At 38.1% G+C, this 21,981-nt stretch overlaps 1 protein-coding gene across 2 annotated transcripts in view; it reads right to left on the bottom strand.

Annotated features, from left to right (window-relative positions):
- Positions 1-21,981, bottom strand: part of LOC108051546 (ETS-like protein pointed) — a 60,752-nt gene that overhangs the window by 13,076 nt on the left and 25,695 nt on the right. Inside the window, exons 1-4 of one of the 2 annotated variants that reach the window (XM_044459206.1) lie at positions 11,755-12,387; positions 11,550-11,666; positions 10,657-10,860; positions 9,761-9,985 (exon numbers count right to left, since the gene is read on the bottom strand). In XM_044459206.1, coding sequence (XP_044315141.1) covers positions 9,761-9,985; positions 10,657-10,860; positions 11,550-11,666; positions 11,755-11,932 — 724 coding nt within the window. In that variant the 5' untranslated portion in view covers positions 11,933-12,387. Of the gene's footprint in view, positions 1-9,760; positions 9,986-10,656; positions 10,861-11,549; positions 11,667-11,754; positions 12,388-21,981 lie in introns of those variants that run through there. The other variant, XM_017133677.2, reaches the window with a different exon arrangement.

The raw sequence follows: 21,981 nt of genomic DNA, 5'->3' as shown, positions 1-21,981 counted from the left end.
TCAAACTGATAAAGATCAGAAAATACAGAAAATAGTTAAAGCCGCCGAAAGAGAAACATTAACGGAGACTGAGAAATGTTCAAGTTTTGCACAGAATTTACGAGTTCGCTTCGAGCCCGGCCAAATTGCATTTGTGCTGGCCAGCGGGGAAAGGAAAGGGGGATGGGGGAAATGAGAATTTTCCCACGTTCCGACTTCGTAAACTCAGGTGTTTGAGTTGGACAAATTATTGCCACAAAACGTGGGCAATGCACACGAACCAAACAACCGAACAACCAACTAGCCAACCAGCACAAGGAGCCGCCGACTCAAAGGACATACGCACATACAGGTCCTTTGCATGGTGGTTGCATCCACTGATAGACATCGCACCCTGGTGGTGCACCACTTGCACCCCATATTTTGTTGAATCGCATATCAACCTGCACTTGCTGCTGCACTCTGACGGAATTTCGCTCAACAACCCCCTCGAACGAAAGTTATGACTAGTACACGGATAAAAATATATATAATTTTACATTGATGAATAAGTATTACCCCAAAATTAACCTTCTTCGGTAAAAACTTTTTGATCAAAGTTTGCTAAAACTAGAAATGTTCCATTTTAGAATTGAAAACAAACAGAAAAGTTTAAACTTATATAAGTTTAAATTAATATATTAAATTTTTCTCCCTGTGTATACACCCCTATTCCCTATTTTCCTTTTCGATTTGTTGCATTTCCCATATCCCGATTGCATTTCTATATAATTTTGTTATTCATCTGAGAGACAAGTGCTGCTACCAAATGTTTTTGTTGTTTTTCTTGTCAGTTCCCAAGGTTTTGGGTCAGTAGAGCTATGCAATATAGAGGGTGGTTTGAAGGCAACTATTTTCCCTGTCTGGGATTAATCTTGGTTTGAAGTATTTGTTTGTTGATTTTAGCATCATAATTTTGTGTTGTGTTGAGGTTTTCAAGTGGGGAGGGATATTACCGGAAGTGGCCAAGAGTGGTTAGAATTTTGCTTATGGCGGTTGGAAATATGTTTATTAGAAAAAAAAAATAAAAACAAATTGAATGTTAGATAGTTTTTTAATAAAGTAAAATGCATTTGCTTGAATATGTAAAGAAATAAACCAAAACTAAATCTTGTTCTATTATCTAGTCATAATATTCCCTTTCTAAGTCTTTTTCCATTTTATTCCCCTTGAATTTTCACATCAATCGCGCGTGATTCCCCCAACATTTCACGAAGAGAAAACAAATTTTCAACACAATTCAATTAGCGAACACGCGGCCGCAAAAATCAAAAACCGAAATTGTTAATGAAAACTGCAAAATGACCCCCTGTTCACCGCGCGCCAAAGTAAATAAACACAAATTGCAATGTTGAGGAGAAAAAGAAAAGCTGATGGAAAAACGCCTCAAAACGGAAATATGCAAGGAAATTGCCAAGGCGCTGACAGCCGATTAATCGCGATGGGGTCTAAGACTAAGAAATCGATGGACGGTTGAGTGGATAGAAGGATGAGGTCAGAGGTTAGGCGGATATTTTCCAGCAAATGCAACGGAAATTGCGGCAACAAAATGTCCTCAAAACTCAAAAAGCAGAGGCTATAAAATGTGTAGAGAGAAAAAAAAGGGCAAGAGCCGCCACAGACTGGGACATAATTTCATCAGAGTTATTAATTTTAGCGTTGAAATTTGCTTTAATAATATAATTAAGCGAGAGCGGGACAGGCGAAGGAGCGACAAGGCAGGCAGATAGAAAAAACGCAGCCTCACATCCGGTCAACATTTTGTCGCTCATGTGAACTCTTTTCAAAAGGCGAACGAAATAAATAATAATAAAAAAAAAAGAGGTAAACCAAATTACAGATGGGGTCTCTCTTTGAAGACTTGGAGTCTTGGCAGATTGTCTGCAAATCCAAAACAAGTTACAGTTCATTCATTCCCCACTCATTCATTGATTCATTCGGTGGGCCATTCATTCAGTCGATCGCCAACCGGCTTTGGCCTGGCTTTTCAGTTTTCGTATATATGTACGTATAAACCCAACTCAACTCCACTCCACTCCATTCATCCAACGGATGTTGGTTCGGTTCTTTACATGGCATTACCCCTTTCCCAACAAACTTCACACAGCAGTTCGGCGGTTTAGTAGACAAACAACAACCTCCGAGATTTGATTTGATTTTATTTATTTGATTCGTTTGTTTGCCGTTTGCAGCGAGTTAATAATTATAAATTGGCGTTCGCTCGTTGGGCAAGCGACTCTTGGCACAGACTCTATTTACAAAGATACATTTGTATCTGTATCTTTTGTCGAATATGTGCTTGTATGCCTATTTCTCCATTTTGTCGTTTGGCTTTTTGTTTGCCTAATTCTTAATGATGCATAAAGTGCTTTACCTCGTCGTCGCTTGGCAAATAGAGTTTTGAAAGTTGATTGCAAATTAATTGCTAGCACCCGCAAGCCTCTGGCCCAACCTCGAATATTCTTAATACATTATTAACTTTTAATAATAGTTTTTTTCTGTGATTTATGATCTGATTTGCAAGCGTCGGACAAGTAAAATACAGTCAATTAGTGCTCCAATAAAAACGATAATTAAGTGTTAAAAAGCTATTTGCAGTTTAGAAATAATATATAAGATTTTTTAACCAAAAGTGTTGTTTAATCTATGTTCTTAAGTTTCGTACTACTCTTAAATACAGTGGTTTAAACAATCTGATAAAATTATCACTCTGTATACAGATTTACTTTTAAACTGAACACACCCATTTTGAATGTTTTAAACCTACTTCCAAAAGAGGACCAGAATAAGAAAACTAAAAAAAAAGTGAGTAATAGAATAAGGATTTACATTTATAATTACGTAAAAATTAGATGTATTGAGAAATATTTCTCAAAAATATAAAGGTCTATTTATTTTATAAATATCTTTTTTCGAGAAGAATAAAATGTGTTTTCTTTCGTAAATGCAAATCTAAAACCTTTTTATACATATTTGATGATTTATGGAGAGACCTGTATCTTACACAGATATAATCATTCACACTTGGTGCTAAGTCAACCCCAGTTTCCCAGCTCAAGGTAGTACACCACCCCAAACAACACAGATGCATATATCATTCTATATGGCCTGCATTTGCATCTGAAATCAAATGCAATTCGTCTCTTTCATTTTCACGTTTCGTTCGTTGCCTTTTCGGGCCTCCGAATCGACCCTCTCTCAGTCACTCCCCCAACTACTATTAGCGGCATTCGCATTATACAAATTTAATGTTTAATTTTTTTCTCCCTATACACGTGTGTTGCTGTTCTTTTGAGCGTTCTTTGTTTTAGATGAACTCGACCGTAACGCTTTTCTATGGCGTAAATTTACATCTACGTACGTAACGAAATAAAATGAAAACACATCAGACAAAAAAAAATAGTCAGAAAAACAAAAAAAAAAAGCAGAACAGAACAGAAACGTAAAAAATTAAAGTTCGAGGAGACGCCGCCGTCGACAGGCGGCAACAATAGTGTTGTTGTTGATGTGCCGGCAGCAACATCAGCGGCAACATCAGCGGCAACATCAGCAACAGTTCCAATCCGCGAGCCACTCTGCCCCGGAATCCCATTTGAATTGGAGGAGAAAAGGGGGGGAGGAAAAAGGGGTTAAGTGCAGGCCGTATTAGAACCAATGTCGGTTGGCTGCGCGTCGGATTCAGCTGCATATGGTAATAAATTAAACGAAATCCGCGCAAGATAGATAAATGTATGCATTCGTACGTGGGCCGCACCACTGTTGATGTGGCGGTGGTGCTGTTATGCAAGCCACAAAGCGGACCAACCGCAGAATGCAGCCAACTCACACAGAAGTAGAAACAAAGCCGAAGAATGCAGATTCTAGGGAATTTTGGTTTTTAAATAAAGGCGCCGACTTTAAAAGTACTCAGTTTATATTAATAAAAATTTTTTTCGCAACACAAGAAATTAAAATAGAAGAAAAACAATTTAAAGTTAGGTAGAGAAAAAAATATGAATTACAAACTGATAAACATAAAATGTGTTTTCTTCAGGAAATGTTGAAATTTTATTTTTAAATTTGCAAAAGGTAAAATCCTAAATGGGCGGTAAATAAAAACGAAATTCTTGAATTGAATTTCAATTTTGTCTAAAGCGGAATTCAAAAAGTATTCTCTCAATAAAATGATTGATTTTACTAAACAGTTAACTTGGCCACACTTTAATGCAGGTAAATTCTTGGCCTAAGCCAATTTTCTAGCTTATTAAAAAAAGGGAAACCACTAACCAAAAGAGGCCCCACATGATTCTGGATTTTCGAACCGTGCTAAAAGCGCAAAACTGGGGGAAAACCCGAGTGAAATATGGCAGAAAACTGAAAACGTTGACTCGACTTTTCACAGCTCTCTGGGCTCTGCGCTCTGGCACCCACCCATCCCCGAAAGCGGTTCCTAGATCACCACCAGTATTACCAGTCGTATAAGTCCGCCATAAAGCCAAGCTCCAGTAGCAGTTGCTCTGAGCAGCGAAGCGCGCAGGCGCGTAGTCCGAAAACTCCCAACGGCGTCGACTATGTTAATTAGTGACAATGTGATTTCTGGCCCTGAAGGCGCTGCGCCCCCGCCTCCGGCCACGCCCCCTCCAGCGCACCACCGGGGCGAATGATTAATTTGCTGGCACTGAAAGCGGACTTCAGGCTGAAGTGGGTTGCCTTAAATTCCGCTAAATGCTATAATAATATGCTTCTTTTCTGGTTCTTCTTCTTCTCTTATGCATTTGCAAAACAATGGCGTTGAAATTAAAAACGAAATTCCACTTTATGACCTTAACAAATTTGCAATCAACATAATTCCCCATGTTATGACTCCTTAGGCTTTATGTTGCGTATCGAAAAAGATTTCTTTACCACCGAAAAAGAAACATCGTCTATAACTTTGCTTCTAATTTTTTCTGTTCTGCTCTGTTGCCATAGCAATTTGTGGGAGGTGAAAACTATCTTGCGTTAATGGCTGAATTTAGCGTAATTAATACGGTGAGGCCGTAAATGAAGTAGAAGTAGAAGTAGAAGCAGAAACACGAGAGGTGATCATATTTCCCATTCGGCCTCACATTGTATGGTAATTGGCTTCGAATCGGTTGCGTTCTTCTTGGTAGGTTTTTAATTTCATATGAGCTGGATTCCCGATAATTCCGCTGGTATATATACGTTTTTTATATCTTTTTGGCTTATATATAATTATGTGCTTTCTGGATTCCCGAGAATTGTGAAAATTGCTTCGTTTTGTGGGCTTAAAATGTTATTTTATTTTTATGCAAAAAAAGATGATGAGTAGTGGAATAATTAATGGTAGAAAATTACTTCACTTTAAGAAGAATAAACTAATTATGACTTTTTAGAAAATAATTGTAAATTACCTGAAAACACATGTATTGTAGAAGATGTGAGGGAATTTACAATAAGTCTTACAACAAGCGTAATGGAACAAATTATTAAAACTTTTAAAAAATTCAGGACATCTTACGGTTTGTTCGGTTATTATGTAAGCATAAACACTTCCCAATGAAAGTGAAAATGACGAGCACACTTTTCTTCTACCTTTCGCGATGACTGTCTGCCACATGTCTGTCTTGGCGAGAACTGAAAGATTGTCATCCTATTGTCATTTTCAAAACCAACAAACTGTAACTAAACCTGACAGAGGGCAAGTGAGATGGAGAATTTACGAACTGTCACATGCGAGAACTCCGAAGACATGTGACTGGAGTTTCTGGGGGGAGGGGGTGGACGAATGGAGGTGCTTTGTTCAGTCAAATGGATCTACAAGTCAAATGTGCATTAAATGTGTCATTCTGTGAAGCAACCAACGACTGGTGGAGATCGGGGTATCCAAAGAGGTTGAAAGAGAAACAGTTCTATGGTCGGTTGATCGGTCGGTTGCCTGGGCTGAGGTTATATGGAGCTATATTGCGATGATGATGATGATGAATCAACAGCCGGCAAGAGGCAACAATGGCAACTCTTCAAGCTTGGACAAACATTTCACGCATCAGGCATTTTATTATGTAGAAATAAAAACACACAGAAAACAACAGAGGTATAAAGGCAAATACGAATACGAGTACGAATACTAAAACTTCATGAATGGCAAATCATAGAATAGGAACAGCCATATAGCTCGGTGATTTTCGCAAATCTAAATTTAGTGAAACAATGGATGAGTGAGGTAGACTGAAAATGGATTTTCACCGCAGAGCTCCCAGAGGTAAATAAACTTGATTTCTCTCCACTTCGACTTGGGTTTCATTAAGGGTTCCAGACCCCAGCCTAATGACATCATACGAGTGTAAAACAAAAAAACAAATCAAATTTAAACAGATATATATATGAATATATGTTTTTTTCAGAGGAGGAGCGCAGAACAATGAATGAAGGAGAAGAATAAAAACAACCAAAAAAGGCAGAGGCAATTTTGCGTGCAAATATCTAAGATACACTAGCCTAGATACGCTCTCAACCAAAACATCGAAAGACCCTGGTCATGATGAGGTCTATAGTCCGTCGAACAATCGGCCAGCTCACATATGTATCTGTGGGCCATTGTATCTCCGATGTGTGCAAAATTTTCAACCCGCTGACTAAGCGTTAGATACTGCAAATTGATCGAATGCGAATGAAAATGAAAATACTTTGGCGGAGGGGATTTTTTAGAAAAAACACTTTCCATATGAATGGATGAAAATTAAGAGGGTGCTCAAATACCGAATGCCACCCGACTTATGCATAAATTCCAGCTGTGTTAAAGTGCAACACCGTAAATCATTCAACTACTAAACCGACTTAACTCCCCCCCTCCCGAACCTTCAAGTGATGATGAAACTTTGAAACATTTTCAGCTTTTTTGCGCTTCGCTGATTTTGCTTGTAGGTGTTGCACCAGTGGGAGGGTCAAATTAAAAGAAGAATACACAGTATAAATGAGAAAAGACTCAGTTCGTTGGCCATAGCAAAAGTGAAGCGTGTTCATGACACTGTTTTCATTATTTGGAGATTTGGAAACTCGTTTGCCAAAGGCATGAACTCGATTCTTAATGTGTATAATTAATCATAATTTGTTTTTAGTTTTAATGAGTGACTTTTAAGGCCTAGATGTGAAGGTTTTGTTTGTTTTTTTTCCTAGCCAGGCACACCTGGATGTCATAAACGCAGGGCACTCATCTGCATAATTACCTTTTGGAAAGGGAGTGCAGGAGTTAAGTGCCAGGAGTCGGGCTAAGAGTGTCAACAAGTCACGCACTTAGGAGACCCCCAGACCCTAGAGTCTTCTTCCCGGAATCTCTATAGTAATCCTCTCCAGCTGGGGTCAATCAATTTTTCACACAGTTTTCAGAGAGAACGAGGGCCACACTCGTATGCAAATGATCGGGGAGGGAAAAACATCAATAATATGCAAATGCAGCAAATTAATGACTGACAAAAAGACAATCGAAACGAATTAAGAAAACCAGCCTACAAACCACTGGCCACTACAAAACACACACACAAACGATCCGATCCGATCCGACTCGATCCGAGTCGCATAATTTTTGTATATGCGGGCCGGGCAGGGACAATGACTACCCAACTTCGGTGGAGGGGGCCCCCAGACGACGGTGGCTTATCCGCAAGATTGAAATAATAACAATGCTGACAACAGGGGCTACTTCCACAACAACACAAATGATTGAATCAAATTGATGCCAAGAACCTAGCCACTGAAACGATCTTCATGGACTTACATGTGTTCGACCACTCTATAACATTCATGGGGATTTGGTTTAAGTTAAGGTTTAACGTTATGCCTGGAGGTTTTTACATTCGAAAATGAGGGAATTTTCCTGCAGAGTACATTAAATTGGCAACGTTAGTGTTAAAGATTGAAGCAATTTTATTTCCAAAATTTTGGAGATCATGTTTTTATATCAAAATGTCATTAAAAAAAAAATTTAATAAATTAATTTAAACTATGATAATTTTGTTTATACATTTCGAGTACTTTATATACACAAATAGCAAATTCGAAAACAAAATAAGATCATAAACAGAAAAAACTATTCATGATGATGCTACCCTAAACACTTATAGTTAAACAAGAATTTCAAAAATAAATGACATGAAAGAGTATTAAAAAAGTCCCGAAAATAATCAGGCCCCCTCCATACTGTTTCATTTAGCCAACGAATTGATTGTTTCATTAGCAGCGCACACGTCTGCGACTGGGATATGTAAATGTTTCAACATTTATGGTCATAATGTGTCAAAGACCATAAATTCAATTAATTTATTATAATGGCAGGAGTGGGCCTGGTTTGCTTGGAGCAGCGACGCCATCGCCGGTGCAGACGGGTCCATGCTGGGGGTCAGTTGATTAATAATACAGAATTTGTAGCGCACACTACATCATCTTGACACTGCAACTCTGGAGAGACAAAAAGGAGAAGGCACAATGCAGCCTGATGATGGTGATGATGTTGCTGCTGTGTTCCAATTTGTACCGCGACGCATTAAATAAATGTATCTCAATCTCAAGCTGTGCCCTGGCGTCGACTCACCCCCTCCCTTTCCACCCGCGACCCCTCTCGTGCCCCTAATATGTAAACAATTTAAATAGATATTTAGATATGCTGCCTACGCTGGCGCCAAGCTCACACCGACAGACAGCTCGCTATTTGTTTTAAAATTTAATTTCCGTTTCAATTTCACATAAATAAATTAAAATCACAGAAATATAACTCAGATAAAGTCAAAACACGCTCCATGGGCTGCATTCCCCAAGACAGATATCGCATAGGAAACGGGTGAAATATATAGTATCTGTGCAAATGAATTGTTTGAATTGGCTCTCTATTTGAATTTAGTTATGGATCTGGTCGTGATTTAGAGTCTTGTGCCGGATGCACTAAACACATGCCAAACAACTGTTCATCATTTGGCCAAATCGATGCGGAGGATGTGCAATAAATAAAAGTGATCGCTTAATGAGCCCCAATATCCATCTCACATCGATCGGTGTAATTTCAATATCGGGTAATTTTTCGGTCGATTACGTTCAGGAATGTTGAATGATTTTAGCCATTCATCAAGTCTTTAGTCAAGTGAACTAAGTGAATATATTCACTGATGGCTTACAATATGGTTTAACTATTTTTTTGCTTTCTTATTTATTGCTAGGACTTTTTTTTTTTTGCGAAAAGACAACCGTTTCATCATATCTTTATGGGTCGTACTTCTGTGAAGTTTGCGGTTTCCTAGTTCTAGGAAATTTGAAAGAATAATTGATTGTCATTCGCTTGTGATAAGGCGCTTGGCACTTGATAGCCATTGAGAAAATTGTAGAATTTTAATAACTTGATTTGATTCCTATATGAGTAATCAAATGTTTAAAATAGACGAGTTTGATAATATTTTGATAAGGAAGAAATGCCATATCTAACTGAAATCTTAAATTCGCAGCCATTTAACCTGATTAAAATAGGAAATAATGTGAATTGATTGATAAAGTAACACTTAGGTACTACTTAACCTACTCAAAAAAGCGGAAACGGAAATTCTAAAATAAACTTCATTTTAAATTGGATACGCTGAAAATAATACCATTTATTTTCTATGCTCAAAACCTTTCCCAATCAGAAACCCTTTCACCTTTTTCCTTACCTAATATATACTTTCTATTAAATTGAATAGATATTAAAGTATGCTAAAAATACCTTTCGGATGGGTTTACTTACCGTTGTGGGAGTGGGGTGTGGCTGGGTGGAAGTTTTTGTTATCACTGTTCCCCGCCGACGCAGCATAATCCATGGACAGGCGGCTGTTGATGCTGCTGTTGTTGCTGTTGGCGGGTGGCTCGGTGGGGTAATTGGCCACCTGGTGGTCCGATCCACAGACCGAGGCAGTGGTGGCCGACTCAAAGGAATTGCCGTGCACAATATCCTCATTTGGTTTCTCGCAATCTGAGTTGGTTGGAGTTAAGGTAAACAACAAATTGAATTAGTTGCATAAAAATACTAATAGGGTTTACCCAAACTAAAAGCTTGGAAAACTCAATAAATTATAAATGTCAAAAAATGCAAGAATGTGTTTGTTTATTAGCAGGTTTCCCATACTTTTTATACCTACTATACACTAAAAACGATTCAGTGTTGTTACAAGTTAAATGAAAACTTCAAATGTAATTTATTTTTTCAAGCCAATTTCAGTTTTTGTAATGATAATAAGATATATCAAAGATTTGTTCAAAGAAGTAAAAAGGTATTCCACAGATTTTTATCAATTTTTAAAAAATTAAAACACTTTTTTTTTTTTATCTGTAGAGGCCTCTGAAGCCTCCACTTGAAATCAAATTTCAGCGTGGACAGGAAGCGTCAGCAGGACAAAAAAAGTTTATTATAAAGGGTTTGAGAGTGTTCAACAGGTCAGAGAACCGGTTCGCACTGCCACCCACTCCAATCAACCCAATATAACCACCTCCTTGACTTTGTTAGACAGGCTTCCGTTTTGGGTTTGCCTTGGTTTGCTTTGGTGTTCTTTGGGGCAGGTAAATTTTGTTACTGGCGCCAGTCGAGTCCATGTTTATGGCTTACTCTTTACCGTCGGCTTACTGGCATTCGGCTCACGTACTCACCTTTCTGCAGGATGTCCAGGTGCTCCCACAGAATGTCGCCGGTGAAGGGCGGCGTGATGGCCAGGAACTTCTCCTTGCCCAGATCGACTATGGGACGGCCCCTCATCTTGTAGAAGGGGTCCATGTTCATGGAGGGCAGCGAGAACTCATTGAGGGCCCAGTTGAGCCAGTAGATGACATGCTCCTCCGTCCATTCACGGGGATCTGCATGGGAAATAACACAAAAAATTGTTGGGGGAGTGTAAATAGAAATATAAATATAAATAGAGATGGAAATTAATCGTTTTCTAATGCCTTTAGCTCAGCGGCGACTTAATTAGGCGTGGGAGCGCACTTTGCTATTGCTGTGGGAAACTATTAATATTCATTGGGACTCAGGCCGGAACTCCAATTGATAGTTCACGGTTAGTTTAGGACTCTATTTTTTATTGGTTGCACGTTATTAACGAATTAAGATTAGGCTATTAAAATAAAAATATTCAAAAGTCAGACAAACTTGTTTAAGGACTTGTCACAGAAATCTCTCTTTTTCAACTATGTATAAACATTCTAACCAAATTTGGTATAAGAGATTTCTGGTAAAACCCACTTAATACATTTTTAAATTAGTATTTCCAATTAGCTTTAGGCAACTTGTTAAAGGCATTTGTTTGTAAATAGAATGGAAATATAAATGACAATTTCAACAGTTTATACAGATTTTCAGATTAAAAAGCTTACATATTGAACATATTGTAACCGCGAATTCTTCAGCCCAATACATTCCCTATAAAAATAACTCCAACCAATAATATATAAAACGCTACGCTTATAACTAATAATTGTACTGAATACACAACATGAATGCAATTCTATATTAGAATTGTATTATTAGTTTAATTGTTTCCTCTTACCTTTGGTTATGTTGCGGTTTTGGACCTCTTTTTCCCAGGAGGCGAAGGAGGCCTTCAGTAGCTCGTTGACCTTGCGATTGGTACCCGGCGTGAGGGGTGGCAAGGTGGTGGGTACGTCTGCAACAAACAAACCATAAAATGCATTATTAAACCATTTAAAAAGTGCTCAGATCAAACAAAAAAATTTCAGTACGGATTATCGAACCTTTAAATTTGCTGTGATTGGTGGAAAGCTGTTGCAGCTTTTGCCCCTTCAGGTGGAATTTACCCGAGAAGCACTGATAGTTGTTTGGCAAGAAGGTCTGGTGGTGATGGTTATAGTTTGAGGATCGCAACGGCGGCAGCATGCGACTGTCGTTCCAATCGATCCACTCATTGGTCATAGTCAGGCCAATTAAGATCTTGGCAACGAATTTGTTTGCGCACTGGGTGTCAGGGGTTAAAAAGGGGACGGACAGCGGTTCAATTGATCTTAAGTGATTGGTGCGGCACAATCTTGACCCGAAATGTCAGTGAAAGTCGCGACCCTTTCACAGCGCGCTCTAATATCCGTCAGATACAAATGTATCTTGGGTGTATGCAATTGTCGCGCCTTAATTGTGGTAATTGAACGTTAATTGCATATATCACAGCACCATTTAGCCATTAACAGATTGTCAGCATTAGCAAACGGGTTTTTAGAAACACACACACACTCGCTCCTTGAGATTTATTCAAATTGTTTTTCTTTTTTAAATAAAAACACACACGAAACGGAAAAATATATTTTGAAATTCGCTCGTCGTTCGTTCTGTGTATCTATCGAATAGCTGGATTTGTGAAGCCAAACTGAAACGAAACGATCGTATCCGTAGCTATAGCTGCATGTCCTAAGCAGCGAAACGGGCGGGAAAGAGAGAGAGCGATCGGGCAGAGCGTTGAATTCCCAGAGAGAGCGCAACAAGTGGGACTGGAACTCGTAAATCTTTGAGTCTCTAGCGGAACGAACTGGAATTCATTCATAAAACGTTCGCTCTCTCGTTTTGTATCTGTGTGTGTGTGTTTTTGTGTGTTTGGAACGGAAACGGCCATCATCACAGCAACAACAACAACAGCAGATAGGGAAACAACAACACGCTGCCAGGTTGTTTGTTTAGCCGAGAGAAGAAGGCAAAAGGCAACGAAAAAACAAAAAACAAAGCACACAGACACACGAAAAAATTAAAGCAAAAAATAAAGAAAGAGAACAAACACAAATAAAAGCGACCAATTCGTTTTTTCCGAAACATTAGCAACAGGTGACCAAATGCGCCGATTATATAGGGTATAACAGGTGCAAAAAATAGAAAACTGCTAAGATTCCTCACTAAAAAAGATTTGTATTAAATACTTTATCTGTCATATAAATAATTTGCAGTTAAACTTTAATAGCTTAAATTTAATCAGTTACATTACAAGGTAAAGTAATAGAGAAGTATTATAAAACGTCCTCTAGATTTGAAGTGATTAAAGGGAACTTCTAGATGAAAAGAATTTTGAACTGTTAAGATCATCGAGTTATAGAAAACTTAATGATGTACAGAACTGTGAGGTATAGAAAACTTTAAGCTATGGAATTAAATTTTAACTTTTTTCAGGTAAGCCATCTTAAAAATGATCTCAATAAATAACTTAAATATTCCAGGTTTAGTTTTTCTTTAAGTGCAAGTGCAGCTTATATCTTTTTTTGATTATAATTTTATCCTTTTTTTGTTCTGTAATTTTTTAACCAGATTGTGGAGCACATATGGCAAATCTACTCAAGTTTCTCCCCTCACATAACTCAAGGAAAAATCCCCAGGCACACAAGCAATTTATGAATGAATTTCTTGTGTTGCCTCACACGCGCATTCGCCTGAAAAGAAACTCCAGACAAAAAAGAAGAAGACACCGATATTGTAGTAAGGGAACGCTTCGCATTTCGAAGATACAATACCTCAGGCGGTAACAGCAGCAGCAACAACAATGATCGAGACGTCGACGTCGACGTCGACAGAGGTCGCTTCCGCTGCTTCCGTTCGATGTATCGAACACCCAGTGCCAGCGATAAGGTGGAAATGAGAGGGCGAAAAGGAGAAACGCACAGGTGGGAGGGAGAAGAAAGAGCCCAGGGCAAAAGAAGAGGATAAGATAAAGCTATTATTATGATGACTCTACGCGACCAGGTAAATTTATGAATGAATACGAAACATTGACTCCGCGGCTTTACGTCTATGAATGAATTGAAATTACGTGCGACGGGCGGAGACGCAGGGAGATCATTTGGTCATTATCACAAAACCGCATAATTGGCGACAAATGCAGGGGAAACCCTTTGGCTTTGGCTTTATCTTCGCCACTACGTTTACCTGCTCGGCACCGGAAAAAATAACCCAAGGCATTTAATCTACTTTGGATATTTTTAAATTGGCAGATACCTAACAATATTACTCTATTACAGATAATAAAGTTTATAAGTGAATGCAAAATATTAATACTCTCGAGTTTCTTTTGCTTTGAATGTTTTCAACATTATATAGTTTATAAAATGCACTGATTTTGAAATCTTTTTTTAGTAGTCCTATAAGTTCGAATCATACAAAACTCTTCTTTATAAAGATGAACAGACAAACTTAAAACAGACTTGAAAATATGATTTCAACCATCATTAAACCAGACTTCTAGCATTATCAAAAAAGTGCAATTACCAATTCCCATTCCACATTTGTTTTTTCAGTGTATCTACTGGTCCCAAGGTGGGCTGCGTGTTAAAGAAATTACTTCTCATAGCCATGACTATGGGCCCTGTTCATATTTGGCATTGCATACATATGTATTATAACAATTATTATGACTTGTAGTCGTAGAAGAAGTCGACGCGAGGCACTTCAAAGCCCAGCACTTACAACTCGAAATTACAAAACGTCTGTGCGTGTTCGAAATTCATTATGCGAACAGGCCCAAGTCGGGGGGATCCGTCTAACTCGGAGCACCTTTGTGGACCTGGGCCACACACATGGCCAGGAATCTTTCATTGGAGCCACTCCACCCGATGCGCTGCGGTTGGTAATCTTACGAGGTGTTCATTGTTCGCTCCTAGTTGCCTCGCTTTTTGCAGCTCGACTTGGAAATGGGTCAATCACGCCGACCACCGGCCACCACCTGTCTGTCTACTGTCTTCTTACAGCACGAGATGGTTCCATTCCCATCCACAACCTCATCCACATTCACGTCACGCTGGCTTATTTCTTAGTGGGTCTTCTGGGAGGATTACCGGATTACTCTAGTTATGATTAATTTCATAAAATTGTTTTTCGTGTTTCTAATTTTGATAATTGGCATCTCCTTAATTGTATCTATAATTTGTTTGCATTTTTATTTCATTGTTCATAGGCTTGACTTTTTCACTTTTTAGAGTTCTTTCTCCATGATTTTAGTGAACTGAATATGTATGTAAATAAATTGAAATTTATTGGCTTGCTAATCTTGAGGTTATAATGTAGTCATTGTATTTCAATAGAATGAAGTTTTTAATATGCTTCCATCACAATTGCACTAACTGACGATTCCTCGTCAACTCAGACTCTTCAGCTATCGATGGGTATATGTGAATAGGAAACATTGAGCCAATGACAAGAATATGGTTCCATAATCTAAAAGAAACATACGATTTTTCCTACAGGAATTAAGAAAGGTCATTTAAATTGTAATTACTTAGAATTTGTGCTGGTCAGAGTTATGCCGGTCAGATAGCTTTATAGCTCTAATATTGTTCAAATCTGGACCAGTTACTGAGGTCCGAATACGATAAAATAGTCACGTAGACCCCCGGAAAGAAAGCCAGAGCTTTAGAAGTAACGATCCCTGTGGAGCTCGAGTCCCAAGCTTGCAATCTATATACATATGCTTGCTTGATTTTTTTAATCGCTTACTACATAATTGCGCTGGTGACCAAATTCGAGAGTGAGTAACCGACTCAATTTGCATACGGTTTTGAGACGCGTTGGCAACATCTTATCGCAATGCTTAGAATCAAGGACTTGGAAACAATACTCGCCAAAAATTACAGTGCAAGTTATTATGTCAGATAAGGAGGACCCCTTGATCCCGATAAGGTGAGCATGAAAGGTTGGAAAAAAATGCATTCATAAACAGTCTGGAGTATATAGTATTTGATTGTCGCATCTATAGACGGAAAATTGAACTATAATCTTGAAACAGTACTTTCAAAATTAATTTGTGCAGATTATTTTTGAATCAATTAATTCCTATTACGAGGAGACGTGCCTCCTGATAAGCTGAGCCAAAATATATAGATGCAGGTTTTTATGTCTTATCAGGAGGACCACTGCCTTCCAAAAAGGTGAGCATCTGAGGTTAGAAAATAATTTCATTCATAAACAGTCTGAAGTATATAGTATATTTGATAAGCGCATCTCTACGAGGAACAGTGTACTATAAACTAGGCAACAGCACGCGCAGAGTATTTTTGAGTCAATTAATTCCTATCAGGAGAAGAGGTGCAGGTTATTATGTCTTATCAAGAGGACCCCTGCCTCCCAAAAAGGTGAGCATCGAAGGTCAGAAAATAATTTCATTCATAAACAGTCTGGAGTAAAAAATATATTATTTGGTCGTGTGATCGTCATATCTCTACACGAGAAAGTGAACTTTGAAACAGTAAATGCAAAAATTTATTTGAGCAGGTTGTTTTTAGGCCAATAAATTCTTATCTTGCTTTCCGATTAATCGAACGTTACAAAATCTGGAGTAAATAATTTTTGGTCGTTTGATCGTCGCATTTCTGCGCCTATCCGTGAACTATGAATTGACATTTCCGTTTCCTGTTGTGCTCAGGTTGCTATCAAGCGATAACCAGAGAAATTGCAATTTGAATGGAGTGTCTGATTGTCGATTCGAATCAAAGGCAATTGAAGCGCACTTTAGCACTCCAGCCTTCCCTCAATTCACCTGAAAGCGCAACAAGCTGCACGCAATTTTCCTGTGAGGGAAATTGCACCGAGGAAAATTATTAATTGTGAGCTTGAGAAATTTGCAAAGATGCTGCCCTTGAAATAATAAGCACATCGGTTCAATTATAATTAATACAGAACTATTAATCACAAAACAATAAAAAGAGATTTAATGAGGAACAAATACAAAATTGACAGTTCAAATGGTTGAACATCTATTCGAAAACCTATAACACAATTTACATATTTTAAAATTTATTTCTTATTATTCTTTTATTTTCTGGAAGTTTTTCCCCGTGTGCAGTAAAAGCCAAAAGGCAAACATTGAAACTCTGCCAACAACTGACAACAGGCAACCACAAAGGCAGCGAACAACATTATTAAGTATTTGCCATTGACTTCCGGTCGTTAGATATTTCATTACCAACTTCGACTTCAACTTTGAGTCCCTGGAGTGTGGGGCCCAAGCTCTTCTATTAAATTGTATAATATTCTTCCTTGCATTCGCCTGGGCGGTCTCGATGATGGAGATGGAGACCAGAAAATATACAAGATGCAATCGAGACCAGTTGGGAAGGCAGATCCCAACGATGGCGGGGTAATTATGGCAAAATATATAGTGCAATCAATAGCTGTACCCATAATAAAGGCCTCTGTATATGTAGGTTTTTCCTAGCTCTCCCAAAGGCTCCTCTGTTTAGAACCCAATAACATCTTTTAAAGGTCCTTTGACATGCACTGAGCTATAAATGATTCACGCCTTGGGCCAAACAAGGCAACTAATTTGATTGAAATTCCAACTCAAGTTAAACTGCACCGATGGCCAGACATCTGTCTATATGTATAGTTATATATGTTGGCTTGATAAACGCTGCTCATTTAGTGCTTAAATCGTAAATTAAGTCAATAAAAGGGGCGTCATAAGAGGAATTAAATAAATACAAATTCAAACAGAGGCAAAATGTGACAAGTTCTTGGAAAATTTTGTCAACATAAAAAAAGCATAGCCGCAAAATGCTGAAAGGTAGTATAAGACCAGGTAATACCCTTTAGAGAAATTAATGTAAATAATGACCATTGAAATTATACCATTATGTTTAATGAAATGATATCAAATTTTATTTCGGAAACAACATTTTTTAAATATTTCATTACAAAACTATTTAGAGCTTTTTTATATTTTAAAGAGTATCTGAATAAATCGATCTTCCCCTTCGTCAGATCATCACATTTCCTTGAAATCCGTATATGTATGTACTTAAACTTTCCTTAATATCGGAAAAAAGCAAGAAAAACGAACTTAAAATTCTGGATAAAAAATGGAAAGAGAATGGAAGACGGACAGACCAACTGAAAATTATATTGAAAGCAAATAAATCAAATAATGTGCAGCCAAATTACGACAAAATACACATTCGAGTATAAATAAATATGTATGCATGACAGGAGGCGATTCGGGAGTTGGGGTTTTCAAAAGGGGGAGTGAGCGTGAGGAGCGTGTGTGTGCGGGGAGTTTTCGATATAAAAATAATTGCAGGAATTGTGTGTTGTCGACGACGTTCAAAATAAAAAAAAAGGCTATATAAAAAAAAACAGCAAGACGATCGGCTTCTTCTTGTTGCACATTTGCAGCTGAAACAGCAAAAGTAGAAAGAGAGGGGGCGAAGCAAGTGTAAAAGAGAAGTGCGCTGGCTAACAAGAAGAAGAGGGAGCTGCGACCCTGGTAAAAGAAAAAAATATAAGAAGAAAAAAAAAAGAACCGAGGAGTTGTCGTACGAAACTTACTACACCGGAAATATAAAATTACACACTCAACACTTAAATGGCATGTGTGTGTGCCTGTGTGTGAAAGTGAGTTGCATGCTGCAGCTGAGATTCTTCGAGATTCGTGGCGATGCAATGCGATGCACGTAGTCTACAGGGTGCAAAACGATCGAACCCAATTTGACCGATGCCCCATCTCTTTTTCGGAGGGCAGGGAAACGCAAATTAATTGCCCAATTTCAAAGGTAGGTAGTAGCCCCATTCGACAATCAATGGACATGAAAAGTGTTGCACCTCAGGTGTGTTCCATAATTATGGGAATATTTATTTAGCCAACTGCACGAGAGGATGATGCATGGCCTGAATGCGTATCAAGCGGATTATATTTATGGTGTTTGAAGGGGATTAAGGGTGCAAATTGGGGGAAGTTGATCCCAAAATCAAGAGAGCGAAATATTTAAGAGGGATAAGCGTCTGAAAATATCTTTTTAAAAGGATCTCAATTTGTTATTCGATTCATAACAATTTTATAATAGCCTTTGATGGTGATGGAGAGTGAATATTTACCTAAACTATCTTTATGTGATAAACATGGTTAAATTCATCAAATAACGAAGAAAACGAATGCCATAAGTTAATATTTGAACATGTTAAAATGTGAGATCCATTTATTTCATTTCAAACTTATGTTTAAAGCCTCGGTCGGCCGTTATTAATTTAAAATTATATATACAATATAATCTCTTTTAATTACTTAACCCCATTCAAAATCCTTTCGGACTTCTTTTGATGGATGGGGCATCCTCGCTGAAAGCGAAATTCGCAGAAAATAAAATTCCCACGCACTTGAACTTGAATTGTTCGCCGTATTATTTTGACAGATTCCAATACAACTCCATATGCAAACATATATATTAATGTTCTGTGCTTAAATGGTATGTTAAAAAGACTCAAATTACACAGATACCCACACACATACACAAGAATGTTATAGAGTACTCCTGAACGATTAACACACAATAAGTCTGCGTCCTGCGGCTTTTACCTGCTAATGATCCCCGAAAAGACTGCATACCCTCTCTGTTGGGGTCGTGTCCGACTTGTTGAGTCCTTTGGCGGCTTTTGACCCCCTCCAGTCCCCCAATCTCCAGGCGATCAAGGACTTCACTCGCTTGGCGTCTGTGGCGTGGGAAAAATCAGTCCAAAATTCGCTCCTCCCTGGGTTTCGTCGGGCTCCTTCTGTTCGGTTTCTCTTTTCCCCATTTTGTTTTCTTTTTGGCAAAAATATTTCTCAAGCCGCGCCGAGATCTTGTCTCCCCTTCAATAATTTCAACGCTGATTTTGCGAAGGGGACTTGGGCCTGGGTTTTCAAACTGGACTGAGTCACTGCGACAGGTAGTGAAATCCAATAACTGATAACAAAGGCAGCCCGCTGTCTAGCAGCCCTCAAAGTCCTCAGACAGCTTGACCAATCGATAGATATATTTTTATACTCAATACTTAGTAACGATAGATAGGCCATGATTGCTGGCAAACATTCCTGACTCACTGCAGATAAAGCCCCCCGATTCTAGGAAACCTTTGGATGGTTCCCCCCATCTTTTCTGTTGTGTCGCCAAGTGCTGCCTTTAATTTGGTTCTTTCAATTTTAATTTCATTCAATTAGCCCATGGAAATCTCACACACAAAACCAATTCACCATGCTTCTTTTCGAGATCTCTTTTTTAATTGTTCTCTAAATTGATGGTGGGCGGACACGGACGGACACTTTGTCTAATTGCATTTATTCATAATGATAAATCAGCTTTCATAGTTCACAATAATTCAAGTAAATTGAGTAAGCTTTATGTGTGGTGGGGAGATTTTGATCGAGAAGTTCAGTTGGGTATGTATATAACTTGGGAATCTTATAGGACGCTTAGATTAGGGTTGTGTTTTCTTAAAGATGCAGTTTCTTTTTCTTATTTACTTTTCGTCAAATTTGTCTATTTCTGCCGTTTTCTTTCAACAATCGTGCTTAAGTATAAACGTGATCTTTTGATGATTTCTCTATCTATAACCAAGTTGTGTAAGTAGACTGTAACACTGTAACTCGATTTACTAAAAACTTGCTGATAAAATATGTTTTACTCAATATTCGAAGAAATTTCCAGCATTGCATTTCCAAGAACATGAAAATTAACAGCAGAAAATATATATTTCCGACATAACTTTATCGCCGTAATTATTTGTCTCGAAAGTGAGAAACGTTTGGCAGATATCGCGATTGTTGTTGTTTTTTCCATCCACACTAGCAGCAAGTAAAAATGTTTATTTAGCAAACGATCAACAGGAGAATACAAATTTATATGGACAGGCCAAAGTCAATCGGTGGAAATCCCCAATAACAATTGCGAGCCATAAAATTGATGATCAAACGAAAACTCTCACATTCAGCAGTGCGAGAAGGAGAGCACTAGTGGGGCGGAAAAGAGAGGCAAGACAATGCCAAACGGAACTGAGATCAATCGTATGTCCCAGATACCCAAATTGGTTGGCCGCTTTGTTCACCGCCCCAATATTCTGGCTAAAAGCAAATAAATTCATTTTTAATATGCTCCTAGGAAACCGAATTCAAGGCAGCAAAAAACAAAAAAAAAAAACTTAATGTTTTTCAAATTTTTATGGGTATTTTGTTTCAACAAGAAAAACAACGCGTAGACATTAAAGAACACAAACAGAAGATACTGGCTACAAAGCTGAGAAAAGTCGAAACAGACAGCGCGGCATTTTCAATTTTCCATTTCCAATTTTCCAATTTCAACTACTGCAATCGCAACTTCAGCGGAACTTGTCAATGTTTACAAACAAACAAACATAGTACCAATATATGTACTACATCCAATACCATATCTAAAACCGATTTATATGTACGCAGTTCTTAATTTTTTTTGGCACAATAAATTCCAGTTGCAAACATTGTTTATTTTCCGTTTTGGGGGAAAACATCAAACGACAAAAAAGGAAAAAGCCCTAATGAAATTTTGAAAAAATATCCCCACAAAAATCGAAGTTTATGATCTGACCAACGATCTGTGGGGTTATCTATATGCTTTCGATTGTTCTTCCTGCGCGCTCTTCCAGTAATTATGAGTTGTATTTGGGGGGGGGGTGGAAACTGTGGGGAGGGGGGTGGTTCGTTTGGATCAAAGATCAAAGAGCTCGACTCCCGTGTTTGTTGCCATTGCACTCGTGTGTTGTGGGTGGGTGATGCTACGGGGTCGGGATAATGCCCGAAAGGTGTGAAATAAGTGGAGGGACGCGCAACATGCCGCCTGCAACGGAAGGCATCGCCGAATGTCTGATATCAAACAGACACTTTGGCAACTGTTTGAAGTGCAATCAGCATTCTAGCGATCGTCATTCTATTTTTAAACCTATATCGCTACGGAATGATATGTTATGAGTGTTTTATGAAAGGAAATGTTTAGGCAAGTGATTGTTGATCTGAGCAGATCATTAAGTTTAAGTTATATTTGCGGGATGTGGAATGTATAACTTAAAAGTAATTCGATAAATTATAAATTGGCTTTTAAGTTTTCTTTTAATGGTAATTTGTTGTTGTACTTTATGTATATATAACATTAACTTATTTTGTATCTTTTATGTTAAGGGTTTACCATTATGTCAAATTTCTCATTACTTTAAAAATTAATAAA

Source organism: Drosophila rhopaloa, unplaced genomic scaffold (genome assembly GCF_018152115.1).
Source record: "Drosophila rhopaloa isolate 14029-0021.01 unplaced genomic scaffold, ASM1815211v1 contig_178, whole genome shotgun sequence".
Taxonomy (NCBI): Eukaryota; Metazoa; Arthropoda; class Insecta; order Diptera; family Drosophilidae; genus Drosophila; species Drosophila rhopaloa.
The sequence above is the reverse complement of the archived record's forward strand: the minus strand, read 5'-3'. Positions and strand labels throughout refer to the sequence as shown.